Source organism: Esox lucius, chromosome 13 (genome assembly GCF_011004845.1).
Source record: "Esox lucius isolate fEsoLuc1 chromosome 13, fEsoLuc1.pri, whole genome shotgun sequence".
NCBI classification, from domain to species: Eukaryota; Metazoa; Chordata; class Actinopteri; order Esociformes; family Esocidae; genus Esox; species Esox lucius.
In genome coordinates, this window is record NC_047581.1 from 31,367,915 (window position 1) to 31,382,685 (window position 14,771).

General features: G+C 45.8%; 1 protein-coding gene across 1 annotated transcript in view; it reads right to left on the reverse strand.

Moving 5' to 3' along the window:
* Nucleotides 1–14,771, reverse strand: part of aacs (acetoacetyl-CoA synthetase) — a 35,976-nt gene that overhangs the window by 18,611 nt on the left and 2,594 nt on the right. The window contains exons 4-8 of the mRNA XM_029124701.2: nucleotides 14,336–14,449; nucleotides 8,056–8,153; nucleotides 6,708–6,822; nucleotides 6,249–6,330; nucleotides 4,195–4,345 (exon numbers count right to left, since the gene is read on the reverse strand). Coding sequence (XP_028980534.1) covers nucleotides 4,195–4,345; nucleotides 6,249–6,330; nucleotides 6,708–6,822; nucleotides 8,056–8,153; nucleotides 14,336–14,449 — 560 coding nt within the window. The remainder of the gene's footprint in view (nucleotides 1–4,194; nucleotides 4,346–6,248; nucleotides 6,331–6,707; nucleotides 6,823–8,055; nucleotides 8,154–14,335; nucleotides 14,450–14,771) is intronic.

Consider the following 14,771-nt stretch of genomic DNA (forward strand, 5'->3'; position numbering starts at 1 on the left):
CAGAACAAACATGTTATTTTGGAGAAAGCCGCTTGATTACGAGTTCAGACCAAGTTTACATGTGAAAATCCATTTCTAAGTTACTAAGGACATAATAAATTCCATAATAAGATAATGCTTATTTAATGCTTATTTATTTTACAAAGCTCACCTCACCCACAGCTCAAAGGGAACTCCGATGATCTGATTTGACATGTCCTAACAATATAAGAAATAGCTCAGAAAGCCGGCCCATGCTTATTTAGATTATGACCGTATGCTGGCTTGAGACTAAGAGAGTAAGCCATTCACATGGTCCAGTCATCTCCAAAACACAGGTGCCTCAGACCAGGACAACCATAAACTAACCGCTGGCTAGTCGATGGTCCAAGTGTGTCAGGAGGAACTCTGGCCCCTGAGTGACTCAGGTGTGACTCCAGCCCAGCACTGACGTAACAAAGTCTAACATGCTTTTCGCGTGCTTTTTAAGCGCAGCTTTTCCGTCCCTTTTAAGTGACACGGAGAGTGCCAAGGCCACCAGGGAGGTGGGGTGGGAGGAGAGGAGAGCAGGCGAGGAGTCAGACCCAAATGTACGATCCGTGCCTTATTTGCGGGAGACGCCATGCTTCATGCCTTTCTTCTGTGGCAGGCACCAGCGTTTGGATGTGACAGCGTTCCTAACAACGTCTAACGATGTGCCTCACGCGTCACTTTAATTGCCGGTGCTGGTGGGCGATGCCTGGCACTGTCGGAGTCTAACGCAGTTTTTCCATAAACGCATAAGTATCTAATTATCCGCAAAAAGGAAAAGGAGACAGAGAGAGAAAGACGCACAGAGACACACAGAGAGAGACACTGCGAGAGAGGGAGAGAGACACTGCGAGAGGGGGAGAGAGAGAGAGAGAGAGGGGGGGGGGAGAGAGAGAGAGAGACACTGCGAGAGAGAGAGAGAGAGACACTGCGAGAGGGAGGGAGAGAGAGACACTGCGAGAGAGAGGGAGAGAGAGACACTGCGAGAGAGAGAGAGAGACACTGCGAGAGAGAGAGAGAGAGAGAGAGAGAGAGAGACACTGCGAGAGAGAGAGAGAGACACTGCGAGAGAGACACTGCGAGAGAGAGAGAGAGACACTGCGAGAGAGAGAGAGAGAGAGACACTGCGAGACAGAGAGAGAGAGAGAGACACTGCGAGACAGAGAGAGAGAGACAGAGAGAGAGAGACAGAGAGAGAGACAGAGAGAGACCACACCCTATCCTACAATTACCTGGGGGTCAAAATCAGTGCCTCTGGAAGATTTGGACTGGCAGTGAATGCGCTAAAGGAGAAGGCCTGTAGAGCCTTTTTTGAAATTTGAAGGAAATTCCACCAAATAGACATACCAATTAGAATCTGGACTAAAATATTTGACAGCATAATCGCACCAATAGCGCTATATGGAAGTGAAGTGTGGGGTCCACTCAGTCAGCATGACTACACTAGATGGGACAAGAATCCAATAGAGGTCCTACATGCTGAATTCTGCAGGACTATTTTGAATATACAAAGAAGAACACCCACCAATGCATGCAGGGCAGAGCTATCCTTAAATAATAAACATCAAGAAAAGAACACAAACATTTTGGATACATCTTAAATCAAGTCCCCAAGATACACTGCAATTTGAAGCACTGCAAACCCAAGAACTGAACCCCAAAAAGAGTCCTTTCAGTTCAGCTGGTCATGAGACTTACTAACCAACTAACACTTAACATCGTTCCATCTCAGAACAGCACTGCTTCACAATCACAAATCAGAGTGAACCAAATTGTTAAACAAACCAAAAAGGCCTATCTGGAACATTGGAACAATCAAACCAAAACACAAAACAAACTAAGCTGCTATCGGGCCCTAAACAGAGACTATGAATTGGCTGAATATCTTTTTACTGTCAAAGATATAAAGCAGAGACAGATCCTGACCAAGTACAGGCTCAGCAACCACAGCCTAGCCATTGAAAGGTAGGCACAAAAAAACCTGATTACCAAAAGAATCCAGAACATGTGGTCACTGTACGACAGGTGAGGTGGAGACAAAGACGCACTTTCTACTACACTGCCAACATTACACAAAAACCAGACAGCATTTCTTTAATACATTTGAAACACTAGTGCCATCATTCACCATGCTGTCCAATGAGGAGAAGATGCAGGTGTTCTTGGGGGAGGGACACACAGCCCCCCTAGCTGGACGCTTCCTCAGAGAGAGCCACAAAATAAGGGATAACCTGTGACCTGCCGTGAATTGTTACATTTTATTCATTATTTATCTATTTTCACTTTATTGTTACTGTTCACCTCAATGTTTTAGTTGTTGCTAGGTCTTTCAGATGATGACGGTCATTTCTGCTCTTAGTGTTGTTATGACTGTTATTTGTACTTCACTCTGAGCATTTTGTTATTGCTGAATATTTCTGACAATGCTGGTTATTGTTGTTCTTGATGTCACCTTAAATGGGGCTGCGACTGTGTAGACTCCTTCTTACTGTACTTCTAACTTTGGCAATACGGTTGTACTAACTGTCATGCTAATAAAGCTGAATTGAATTGAGAGACACAGAGAGGGCGGCACAGAGAGGGCGGCACAGAGAGGGCGCCACAGAGAGGGCGCCACAGAGAGGGCGCCACAGAGAGGGCGCCACAGAGAGGGCGCCACAGAGAGGGCGCCACAGAGAGGGCGACACAGAGAGGGCGACACAGAGAGGGCGACACAGAGAGGGCGACACAGAGAGGGCGACACAGAGAGGGCGACACAGAGAGGGCGACACAGAGAGGGCGACACAGAGAGGGCGACACAGAGAGGGCGACACAGAGAGGGCGACACAGAGAGGGCGAGATCGAGAACAAGAGATGGAAAGAGAAAGAAAAACAAACGATAAAGAGAAACAGGATGACAGAAACAGGTAGAAAAGCTAAAAGCGATGGTCTCTTAAGCAGGCCTGAGTTTCTGAGGTGACAAATGACCATAAAAAAAACAGTACCCCGTCAGAATGCCAAATATCAGCTCGTCTGACTTAAAGGACAGAAACATTCTAGAACCTCAAAACACACTCAGAAATCTATTCCTCTGCTGTCCAGGGTGGTCCTGTCCAAGCCTCTGCCTCCTCTCCAAAGGTGCTGGGAAAGATACATCTTTAAAAAAATATATATAAAGCTACTTCTTGGATGGCCAGTTATTGTGTCCAGCGTACATCGGACCGGATCCATTAGTCTTTATCTGGAAACAGGGTTGAGAGAAGACTTGAATATGCCGATAGGCCCCATAATAGGGTGTCATCTACAGTGCACGTCAGAACGGATCACAAAAGAACACGCTACTGTTCAGTAGGCCTTGGCATGCGACCAGCACAGACACACCATGTAACTGATGGACTTTTGCTGCCATCTGTTGGAGAGCATTAAATAGGGACCAGTGTGCTGTCCCCTACAGATCTGTTTCCTACATGGAATTTATTGCTTTAGTGTGGGCCTGGGAATTGCCAGGGACTTCGCAATAAGATATTAAAGATGAGGTCTGGGACTTATAGACAAGATAAAATAATTTAAATATCCAGTTTTTTGGGCCTGATTTGGGTGTACATAATGTTTATACGTGTGTAGCCTATTACTCAGTTAGCCATGAAATTGCATATATCAAAGTGAGTGGTTATGATGACATGGGGCAAATGTATGACAAAGTAGCACATTTTCAAGCCGATTTACGGCTCAACAAAGCCACTTTCAGAACCAGTGGCCAAAAATCACAGACAGCACCTTTAAGGGCCGATATAATATGTATGGGATTCTACACGATATGCATTTCATTCCACACTACATATTTTGGCCCCACACAACATATCTGATTTGATAATAGATATGTTGTCGATTAGATAAGGTATGTATTTGATCTAATAAGATATGGATTTGATAAGATATGGATTTGATTCTATAAGACATGCAACTGACAGGAAATAAAATCCATTTCATTCTATCCAATATGTATTTGATTAGATACGGAGAAGTCTTTTACATTCCGTGGGTTGCCGAGGACAATATGCAGATGAGGCTGTGCAGACAGCATGTGTCTGTGTGTGTCTTTCTACGCTTGCCTTCCTTTGTGTATGTGTGTGTGTGTGTGTGTGTGTGTGTGTGTGTGTGTGTGTGTGTGTGTGTGAGAGCGACAGCACTACAGCTGCGTCTTACCCCTGCAGAATGGACCATACACTTGGGGGCTCCGGTGGTCCCGGAGGAGTACATGATGAACAGGGGGTGAGAGAATGGCAGCTGCTCAAACTCCAGCTGGGGGGCCTGCTCCCCCTCCCTCCCTGTGGCCAGGAAGTCCTCCAAAAACACACTGGGGAGGGCCAAGAGGGAGGGAGGGCGAAGAGGGAGGGAGGGCGAAGAGGGAGGGCGGGCGAAGAGGGTTAAGGGAATTTCACACACACACACACACACACACACACACGTCACAAGTTACACATGGGGATCAAACAGACCGCTGCGGAACTCTCTCCCCAACATGGTAACCTAGTAGCCACTGAAAGGTCGAGGGTCAGCAACAGGCACCAGGTGATTGTCCTTGGTTAGTTACATAAAGGGGGTGTTTTGTAGGACTGCGGTGATAAAAGTATTGGTAAACGTGGTTATAATAAACACAGTAGTTGTCTTCCTGCATATGAGGCTCTCACATTCTAACGGTTTAAGTGAAAACATACACCGACCAGCCATTACATTGTGACCACCTGCCTAATATTGTGTAGGTCCCCCTTTTGCCGCCAAAACAGCCCTGACCCGTCGAGGCATGGACTCCACTAGACCTCTGAAGGTGTGCTGTGGTATCTGGCACCAAGATGTTAGCAGCAGATCCTTTAAATCCTGTAAGGCGCAAGGTGGGGCCTCCATGGATCGGACCTGTTTGTCCAGCACATCCCACAGATGCTCAATTGGATTGGGGTTTGGGGAATTCGGAGGCCTATTCATAACCTTTAAGTCATTGTTGTGTTCTTCAAACCATTCCTGAACCATTTTTGCTTTGTGGCAGGGCTCATAATCCTGCTGAAAGAGGCCAATGCCATCAGGGAATACCGTTGCCATGAAAGGGTGCACATGGTCTGCAACAATGCTCAGGTAGGTGGTACGTGTCAGAGTAACATCCACATGAATGGCAGGACCCAAGGTTTCCCAGCAGAACATTACCCAAAGCATCACACTGCCTCCGCCGGCTTGCCTCCTTCCCATAGTGCATCCTGGTGCCATGTGTTCTCCTGGTAAGCAACGCACACACACCTGGCCATCCACGTGACATGAAAGAAAATGTGATTCATCAGACCAGGCCACCTTCTTCCATTGCTCCGTGGTCCAGTTCTGATGCTCACGTTCCCATTGTAGGCACTTTCAGCAGTGGACAGGGGTCAGCGTGTATGCAGCCCCATACACAACAAACTGAGATGCACTGTGTGTTCTGACACCTTTCTATCAGTACCAGCATTAACTTTTTCAGCAATTTTTTGCTACAGAAGCTCGTTTGTTGGGTCAGACCACAGGGGTCAGCCTTCACTCCCTACATGCATCAATGAGCCTTGGCCGCCTTGTCGCCGGTTAACTGCTTTTCCTTCCTTGGACGAATTTTGACCACTGCAGACCAGGAACACCCCACGAGGGCTGCAGTTTTGGAGATGCTCTGCCCCAGTCATCTAGTCATCACAATTTGGCCCCGTCAAATTCAGTTTTCCTGCTTCTAACACATCAACTTTGAGGACAGAATGTTCACTTGATGCCTAATACATCCCACCCACAGACAGGTGCCATGACAACCAGTTGTTCAGTGTTGGGCACTTGGCCTGTCAGGGGTCATCATGTTTTGGCTGATCGGTGTATAATGACGGCAGAAATGTAGGACTCCCAGGAACATGTATGTACCAGCACTAAATTAGGCTGCTTCATGTCTGTCTGAACTTCCCAATACCTTCTCACTCATTACAAACCAAAATAGTTTCTTCGATTCAAATATGTCTTCACATCAGTCAATTATTTTTTACAAACCATCCCAGCCACACTGAAAAAGAAAATACTCCATCAATCACATACATATTTTGGGGGGGGGGGGATTTCAGGGCAGCCGTTCAGCTAAAACTTTAATTTGGGTAATCGGTTCCCAAGCGTCCAGACTAATAAGAGAAGACACTAGTAGTTGCCCACCATACATAGGGAACAGGCTGCTCTTGGGGAAGCCTACTACACCAGTCACGAGTACATACCTATTAGGAAGATTGGAAAGGTCAGTGTCCTGTCTTCTCCGTACATAGGGAATGACTACCACCTTCTGTAGGTCAGGCAGTCCTACAAACACAACATGGTACAAATCTTACACACACCCTGATATCAGCCAGACAAACACACAAACAAGCATAAAACACACAAACAAGCATAAAACACACAAGCATAAAACACACAAGCATAAAACACACAAACAAGCATAAACACACAAACAAGCATAAACACACAAACAAGCATAAACACACAAACAAGCATAAACACACAAACAAGCATAAACACACAAACAAGCATAAACACACAAACAAGCATAAACACACAAACAAGCATAAACACACAAACAAGCATAAACACACAAACAAGCATAAACACACAAACAAGCATAAACACACAAACAAGCATAAACACACAAACAAGCATAAACACACACACCATTGCCCTACCTTTGACCACACTGTGTAGTTTCTCCATGTGGTCGTGCTGTCTTCCGTTGTAAACCACTGCTGCCACAGAGAAGATCAGTTTGGGCTGGATCTGAGAGAACCTGTCCAACACACCCTAAGAGAGGAAAACATTCTCACAATGGATACAGGAAGTGGATTGATTGAGCAAACTTTTCTCACATTTAAAGTAGATTTTTTTTTTCTTCTTCAAAAACAAAGCAGGCCTTAAACTCCCCGAATGTTGACATGTTTACAAGTTACACACGCACGCACACGCACGCACACGCACGCACACGCACGCACACGCACGCACACGCACGCACGCACACGCACGCACACGCACGCACACGCACGCACGCACGCACGGGCACACACACACACACACGGGCACACAGGGACCTGAAAAATGACTCCCTCTTTCCCCCAATGCACTAAATTCTAACCCTTACCTCAATAATCTAACCTTTATCTAAATTAAACTGGAAAACATAACACCAACTCTAACCCCTAATGTCTAAAACTAAACCCCAATTGTAAATGTTTTCCCAAACATAAAGACCATTTTCCTTGTGGGGACCCAACTGTACAGTTTCACTAGAAAGAGCCTTTTATGTAACGCCTCGGAAGCAGAAGTGACACTTCGACTAGGTCCTCTGCCCAGACAACTTTCCCTTTTCAAATACAATACTTCCATCTACCAGAAGGGGGCAGTCAAATCTTATTTTACAACACAGCTTTCCACCAATGATCTGTCCTTCCTCCTACAATCCACACTGCTTTAAAAGGATCTATGGACCGGTTCATGGAGAATGGTGGAACGGCACTTCACAGTTCAGGGGAGGGGCGCGTCTATCTGTTAGTATATCTTTAGTCAACTCATTTTTCTGAAATTTTCAAGAAACAATAACAACCAGAGGCGTTTCGGCAGTCTAGTACTTAAAAGGCCTGTCCTATCAGCCCTGTCCTATCACAGTATATACAAAATCTAGGTTCAAATACCACTGAAATCTCAGAACAAACCAAATATGAGTAGAGGCATTACATCAACGGCCAAGGCCCCATGCTTTTCTGTCAAATTCGGTCATGCCTATGAACAGCGCCAGACTACTGTCAAAACAAACAGATTCTACCAGATGATTCCTCCAAAGCAACATTCAGCACCAACAGGCCAACTAAATAAAATGAGTTATTAGGATTTATATTTTTAATGCATGGATGCATGTCTCCACGGGCCTGCGGTGAAAAGCAGTGAACTACGTATGAAATATGGTGGAGGGGTCCCGGTCAAAACAGCGCACTTCAAATGGGAATAGGGCATCATTTGGGATGCAGTTGAGGTCATCCTTACATTGACTCCAAAGTCCACAGAGGTGGATGACCAGATGGCCCCGATGCTGGCCGCAGCTAACATGGCCTCCACGGCATGGATCCCATTGGGCAGATAGCCTGAGAGACACAGACAGAGAGAGCGAGAGACAGACAGAGAGAGCGAGAGACAGACAGAGAGAGCGAGAGACAGAGATAAAGGAAGAATAGCAAGGTTCATTGTTGAGGTCACCCAACTAATCAATGTCGATATTATGACTAATCAATGTTGATACTATGGCACACAGTTCAAGGCGAAAACACTGCCAGAGGGCGTTGTTACATGTGACTCAGTGGGACACAATCTCACGTCACAGGGAAGGGCTAAAGGGAACAGCAGGGAGAGGATGGAGGGTTAGGATGGAAGGAGGCTGAGGAAGAGGATGGAAGGAGGCTGAGGATGGAAGGTTAAACACATTAAACCATGGGACATTTCATCTGAGGAGTGCTAAACTCCTCCTATAGGGCACTAGATTTAACCAAGGCACATGGGTCTATGGTCGGAAGCAGGGCTATACAGTAGAGTACACACAAGGCATATATCTAACACTATCTATCTAACAATATATCTACAATGTGAAGAAGTGAGTGTACAGCTTGTATAACAGGGTAAATTTGCTGTCCCCTCAAAACACAGCCATTCATGTCTAAACCACTGGCAACAAAACCGAGTACACCCCTAAGCGACAATGTCCAAATTGGGCCCAAAGTGTCAATACTTTGTGTGGCCACCATTATTTTCCAGCACTGCCTTAACCCTCTTGGGCATGGAGTTCACCAGAGCTTCACAGGTTGCCATTGGAGTCTTCCACTCCCTATTGAGCATTTGTGGGGCATCCTCAAACAGAAGGTGGACGAGTGGAAGGTCTCTAACATCCAGCGTCATTTTTTTTTGTTGTGCATCATTTTTAGAAGAGGCTTCCATCTAGGATGACAGCCATGCAGACCAATTTGATGCAGTGTGCGGCGTACAGTCTGAGCACTGACAGGCTGACCCCCCACCCCTTTAACCTCTGCAGCAATACTGGCAGCACTCATACGTCTATTTCCCAAAGACAACCTCTGGGTATGATACTGAGCATGTGCACTCAACTTCTTTGGTTGACCATGGCGAGGCCTGTTCTGAGTGGAACCTGTCCTGTTACACCGCTGTATGGTCTTGGCCACCGTGCTGAAGCTCAGTTTCAGGGTCTTGGTAATCTTCTTATAGCCTAGGCCATCATTATGTAGAGCAACAATTCTTTTTTTCAGATCCTCAGAGAGTTCTTTGCCATGAGCTGCCATGTTGAACTTCCAGTGACCAGGATTAGGGAGTATGAGAGCAATGACACCAAACATAACAGACCTGAGGGGTGTACTCACTTCTGTCAGATACTGTATCTCTAGGGATTAGGGGGCTGGTTAGAATGCAGCCCTAGTTGAGTGATTTATGACGTCCCAGCCACACCAGCTGCCTCAGGTTTTAACCTAACCCAAACCCCGGTCTAACCCTAACCCCGGTCTAACCCAAAAGAGTCCAGCAGAGACAGTTACACTGCCTTAAGGGAAAAGCAGACTGTTGTCAATCCCAACCCTTTTGCTGGTCACTACTTGGTGTTCTGCATCCATCTTTTCATGACGGCATTGAACGTTTTTGACAGCTGGTTCATTTCACCAATACATCAATGACCAGCGTCGGTGTCTTATTTAACCTAGATACTGACTAAGTCACACTGGATAAGACTATCTGCCAATGACTGTTCTTCTCCAGATCTGGGGCCGTATAACATTTTATTTTACCACTAGGAGGACTCCTAAACAACACAAAGTTCCTAGCTAAGAGTTTCCTCTTAAAACCTCTTCACAAAGCTGCTAAGACCAACTTTTACTAAGGAACGGGGAGAAGTCTTAAGCTAAGAGAAAGGGCGGGGTTGATCCCATTTCTATGGATGATGTTGCGTTCTACAAACAAGATTACTGACTATGCCCACAGTGATTGGCTAATAGGGGAGGGGTCTCTGTCACTGAATTCATCATAGCAAAACCATATTTTTTGAGAATACGTCCCCAGAACATCAGGCCTATCGCACCACACTGTGTCAGCAGTCACGTCTTGCTGCAGGGGAACAGGCGTGTTAGCCATGTCCCCAGGTGTCCAGATAAGCCCTGTCCGGAAAAGTCTGAATCCATGATATGGGAACTACGTGTCGAGAGAGGGTGTGTGTCTGCTAATCTAATCTAATCCCTCAGGCAGGGAGGCAGGTAGTTAGGCCTGTAAAGCCAGCCAGCTGCTGACCTGGTAACCTGTTGATCAGGTAATCCCCTGAGCAGTGTCAGACTGTCTGTACAGTTGGAACACACCCACAACATCTTGCATTTGCGGTCAAGTGGAAACCTTCAACAGGAACATCCTCAAATACAGGCCCTGCTCAGTGGCCATGTTCCAGAGGATCAAAATCAACATGGATACCTTGTGACGTACTGCTGTCGGATCAATCGTCCTTATTCTGGATGCACGGACATTCGTGCTGTGATTGACAGGTCGGCCGCTGTGTGGCACTCCAATGTAGTGGCAGAGTTACGTCAAAATACGGGTTGTTGTGCAGGTTCTGCTTATTTTTCATCATGCCAACAACCATAGTTGTTCATAGTAGCTCCCCCACACCGCCCCAATTAGCAGGGGTTGGGTTAAATGTGAAAGCAAAATATAGGTTGGACCTTGTCTGCAAACTGACAACTAGGCTATCCTCTTTTCCCCTTTCCCTGACCAATGAAAGTTTTAAAGCCAATGACACATTGTCTAAATGTAGCTTTAATCACCTGACCTAGCACCAATCCAACCCACCTGCCTCAGTTGTTTGTCTTTCGCAATCTGAAGTGCTCAGGAAGGCATTCAGATCTAGACTCACTGGAGAGGAAATTTGCCGCAATCAAGGACTTTGGGTTACGGTCACCAGGCAATATTAGGAGCACATAGGTAACCGGACAACGTTAAGAGGGTGGCCTACAGTAGAAAAGCATGTTTAAGGTACTGCTTGATTCTTGTGGCTTAGGTTAGGACGTGGTATTTTATTCTTTATTTTTGTGCATTTATTACATGATTTAGCTGACACTTATCCAGAGGGAGTTTCATTATCGACCGCATACCACTCTGTACCCATACAACTTCACAATACACATTTTACTTACGGAGACAGGAATTAGTCAATTGGAAGCTAAGAATGATTAGGTGGCTGGATTGGAAAGGACACAGTGGCCAACACACATACTGTAACAATCAGTTCCATGGGGTCATTAATGAACAGAGAATCAGGACATCCGTTTGACGACATGATAGGCCCACTCAAATTATTAACCACCATATTGAATCTATAGAAAATCGATTAAAAACGGCCACTATAATCCTCATCTTCCGGAAGCATAAGATGGACACAACTGGCCAAACGTATTTTTGCTCCATCACAACAACTTGCCTTCACTTATGCTCTTATTTCATGAAGGGTGCCAACAGTCCTTGAGTTGACTGTATATTCAGTCACATTAAATTATCTCGCGAGGTAAATTCAGCAGCATTACAATATCATATTAAAACAGCAGAGATACATACACGCCTGGCAGCCATTAAACATAAGTACCGTCTGCCAAATGATGGTAACAGACAGTTTGCACTGTCGGCAGCTTTAGAGTTCATTTCTATAAGAAGAGATGGAGGGGGGGGGGGGTTCAACTGCGGCCATAAACCTTGACTGGTTTCATCTGCTAAATGGCCATACGTCTCTCCCAATCAAATTGAGTCTGACAATACCATGTACGTAGCGCCCAATATCACGCGCGCACACGCGCTCAGCAAACTAAGTAGGCCCGTGTTCAGCTTGGCGAACACGGTAACATCCTGTCTTGGGCTATCCAGACTGGAACAATTAGAATGATGACTGAAGAACGTTTCTCCTATCACGCAAAGACTCAATGACAGCCCAAAAGCACACGGGAGAAGGTCGTTCTGGAAATAGCGCAGGAATGAAAAACACACACATGGATCAGTCTAACGCTTGGCAAGGTTTGTAAAGTGGTCCCCGCTAAGACGAATGTTATCAAATATGTCTATTAGATTTATTTTCAACCAGAAAGACCTCTTCCCAATATCATGCGCTAGTCAGGGTTCCGACCAAAACCAGAACAGTTTTATTACAACACAGAGAAGCCATACAGTCGGATAATCGAGATGTCCTTATAATAATATGCAATTTCCTACAGTGAATGTGATACACAATGACATATTCTGATAATATTCTTTATAAAACAGGGTGGTTAGAATCATGAATTTATAATGAGACTATGACATCAGACCACTTGATTACTCTGCTATTAACGTTGGTAACCGTATAAAACGGCAACAAAGCTTATCAAAGGTTTATGGTTTACTGCCATTATACTATGACTGAGGGCTGCCACCAAGATGTCTGCAATGTGTCATGTCTAGGAACAGCTCATAGCCATGCTGCATTGGCCACACCTGTGTCTTATTGTTTAACCAAGTTACCGGGTAGTTTGAGCACTGAACGTATAAGACTATACCAATAGTATAACAGTATCATATTTTTACTGCCCACTTATGTTGGTAACCAGTTTATAATAGCAATGGACCAACTCAAGGGATATCAGGCCAATATATCATGGCTAATAGCTGTATCCAGGCAACCTGTGTCGTGTCCAAGCACATTTTCTGGGCTTCTGGTTTGCATTTGTAAACCGGACTAATTTCTTCATGACTTTATATTGTAAAGACAGCGCTGCTTTAACACACATATAGGTAGTATGATGTTCCGTGACTCGTGGAGTAATGCACGTGTGAGTGTGTGTGTGTGTCATGAAATCATTCAACACTCCCCATGCCCTGTCCTTAATGAAGCATCCCAGAATGCAGCAGAGACCAGGAGATCAAGTCATTTGGCTAATGGAGCCCGGTTCTATAACACTCCCCTCTGGACAGTGAGGGAGTTTGTGTGCGTATGTTTGTTCGCTAAAGGAGGTTGGACTGACAGGAAGCACAGAGGAATGTGGTATTGCCAGCATTACAGAAAAACCTACAGCTCAAAGCTAGCAGCGGTACTGCTGTACAGCAGCTTCCCGGATGATGAACAGTTTGATAAACGCTGGTGTCCAGTGGACAGGGTAGACGATCCTGTGTTCTCATCTGGTAGAGCATGGCACATGCAACCAAAGGACCATGTGTTTGATATTACACGCCAAAGCAAGCCCGCCATACTTTGTTGCTTTAGGTAAAATCTAGGTAAACCAGTTCTTCAGGTAAGACTAGTGTTGGGTGAAAACCCATCAGGCTGCCAGTGTGAGAGCCCAGCGCTCCATCTTCACAGGGCAGTGTGGGAATGAATAGGACCATTTACAAATCTGCTTCAGTAGCCTCATGACAACACAGACCTCCATACAGCTAGGGCCCCATGGTAACCAGGGGAGGGGCTTCTAGGCACCAAAACACGGGGCGGGATAAATCAGGCTTGGGTATACCTTGGCCAGATGCAGATAAGAGGAGGAAAAGGCTGGGTATGGTTCTTCACAGGGATCAATGATTATGTCTGAGCTGGGTGGCTGCATTCTGAAATGGACATCTATTCCCTACATGTTTGTGCCAGGGATAGAAAAGCTATGGGCTTCCTCCTCAGGGGACCGAAAAGCTATGGGCTTCCTCCTCAGGGGACCATGTACGTTTAAAAATAAATATTACACACACATTCTTTTTTATAAAGGAAATGCATGCTATGCCTACAACTGTAAAAAACTATTCAATGTTTAAGCACAGTCAAAACATGGCCCAACAATCAATGTCACTCTATTTTAGGACACAATGGGGATTTCGCAACACTACCCCGATTCTGACCCCAATTGAGACAGATGCCAGTCATGCGTTCCACTTGCCACTTGGCCACCAGATTCAGCACAATCCATTAAGCAAAAATCACCCAACAATGGTTTTACTCATGTGTATAATCTAAAAACCAACTGTACTTTGCATTATAATCTTACAAGTGAACTGATGTGGTCAAAGCGTATTAAGTTGCATGATTTCATAACGGTAAGTTTCTTTTCAAGCCGCCACCTAGGACCCTTTTGGACCCCAGAAAATCCTGTCAGTCTGTCAGCTCCCAGTGACATGGAGACATCGAGTTCGGACAACAGTGTTAACTAGCATGAGGTAGTTAGTATGAAGAAAGCCCCTCCTTCTGCCCTGCCCCGTTGACCTCCGCGAGAGCGGAGAAGTGACTCACCCACAACTCTGTCGCCTGTCTTGATGCCCATCTTCCTCATGGCAGCAGCAAACAGCGCCACATCGCGCCTTAGCTCCCTGAACGTCACCTTGGTGATCTCGTCATTTGCCTCCGCTAAAAGGGAACGAGACAGACAGGAACTGTGAGAGGACATAAACAGAGTTATTACAGGCTGCTACTAAAGTACGAAGCGGTTCGGTCATTCAGGGCCTGATGCGGTAAACCCATTGCAGCACCATTTGAGGGATGAAGCTCCGCTCGTGATTAACTTGGGGTGATGGGCTGGCGGTGGGAGGGGGCGGAGACCACGCTGAATAATAACAGGAGGCTATCCATTACGATACGAAAATGCACCGAGCAGGCCAAGAACCCCGCAGCTACTAATCAAATCACACCGCCTGGCAGGCCTCATCGATCTGACGCGACATCATCCAGA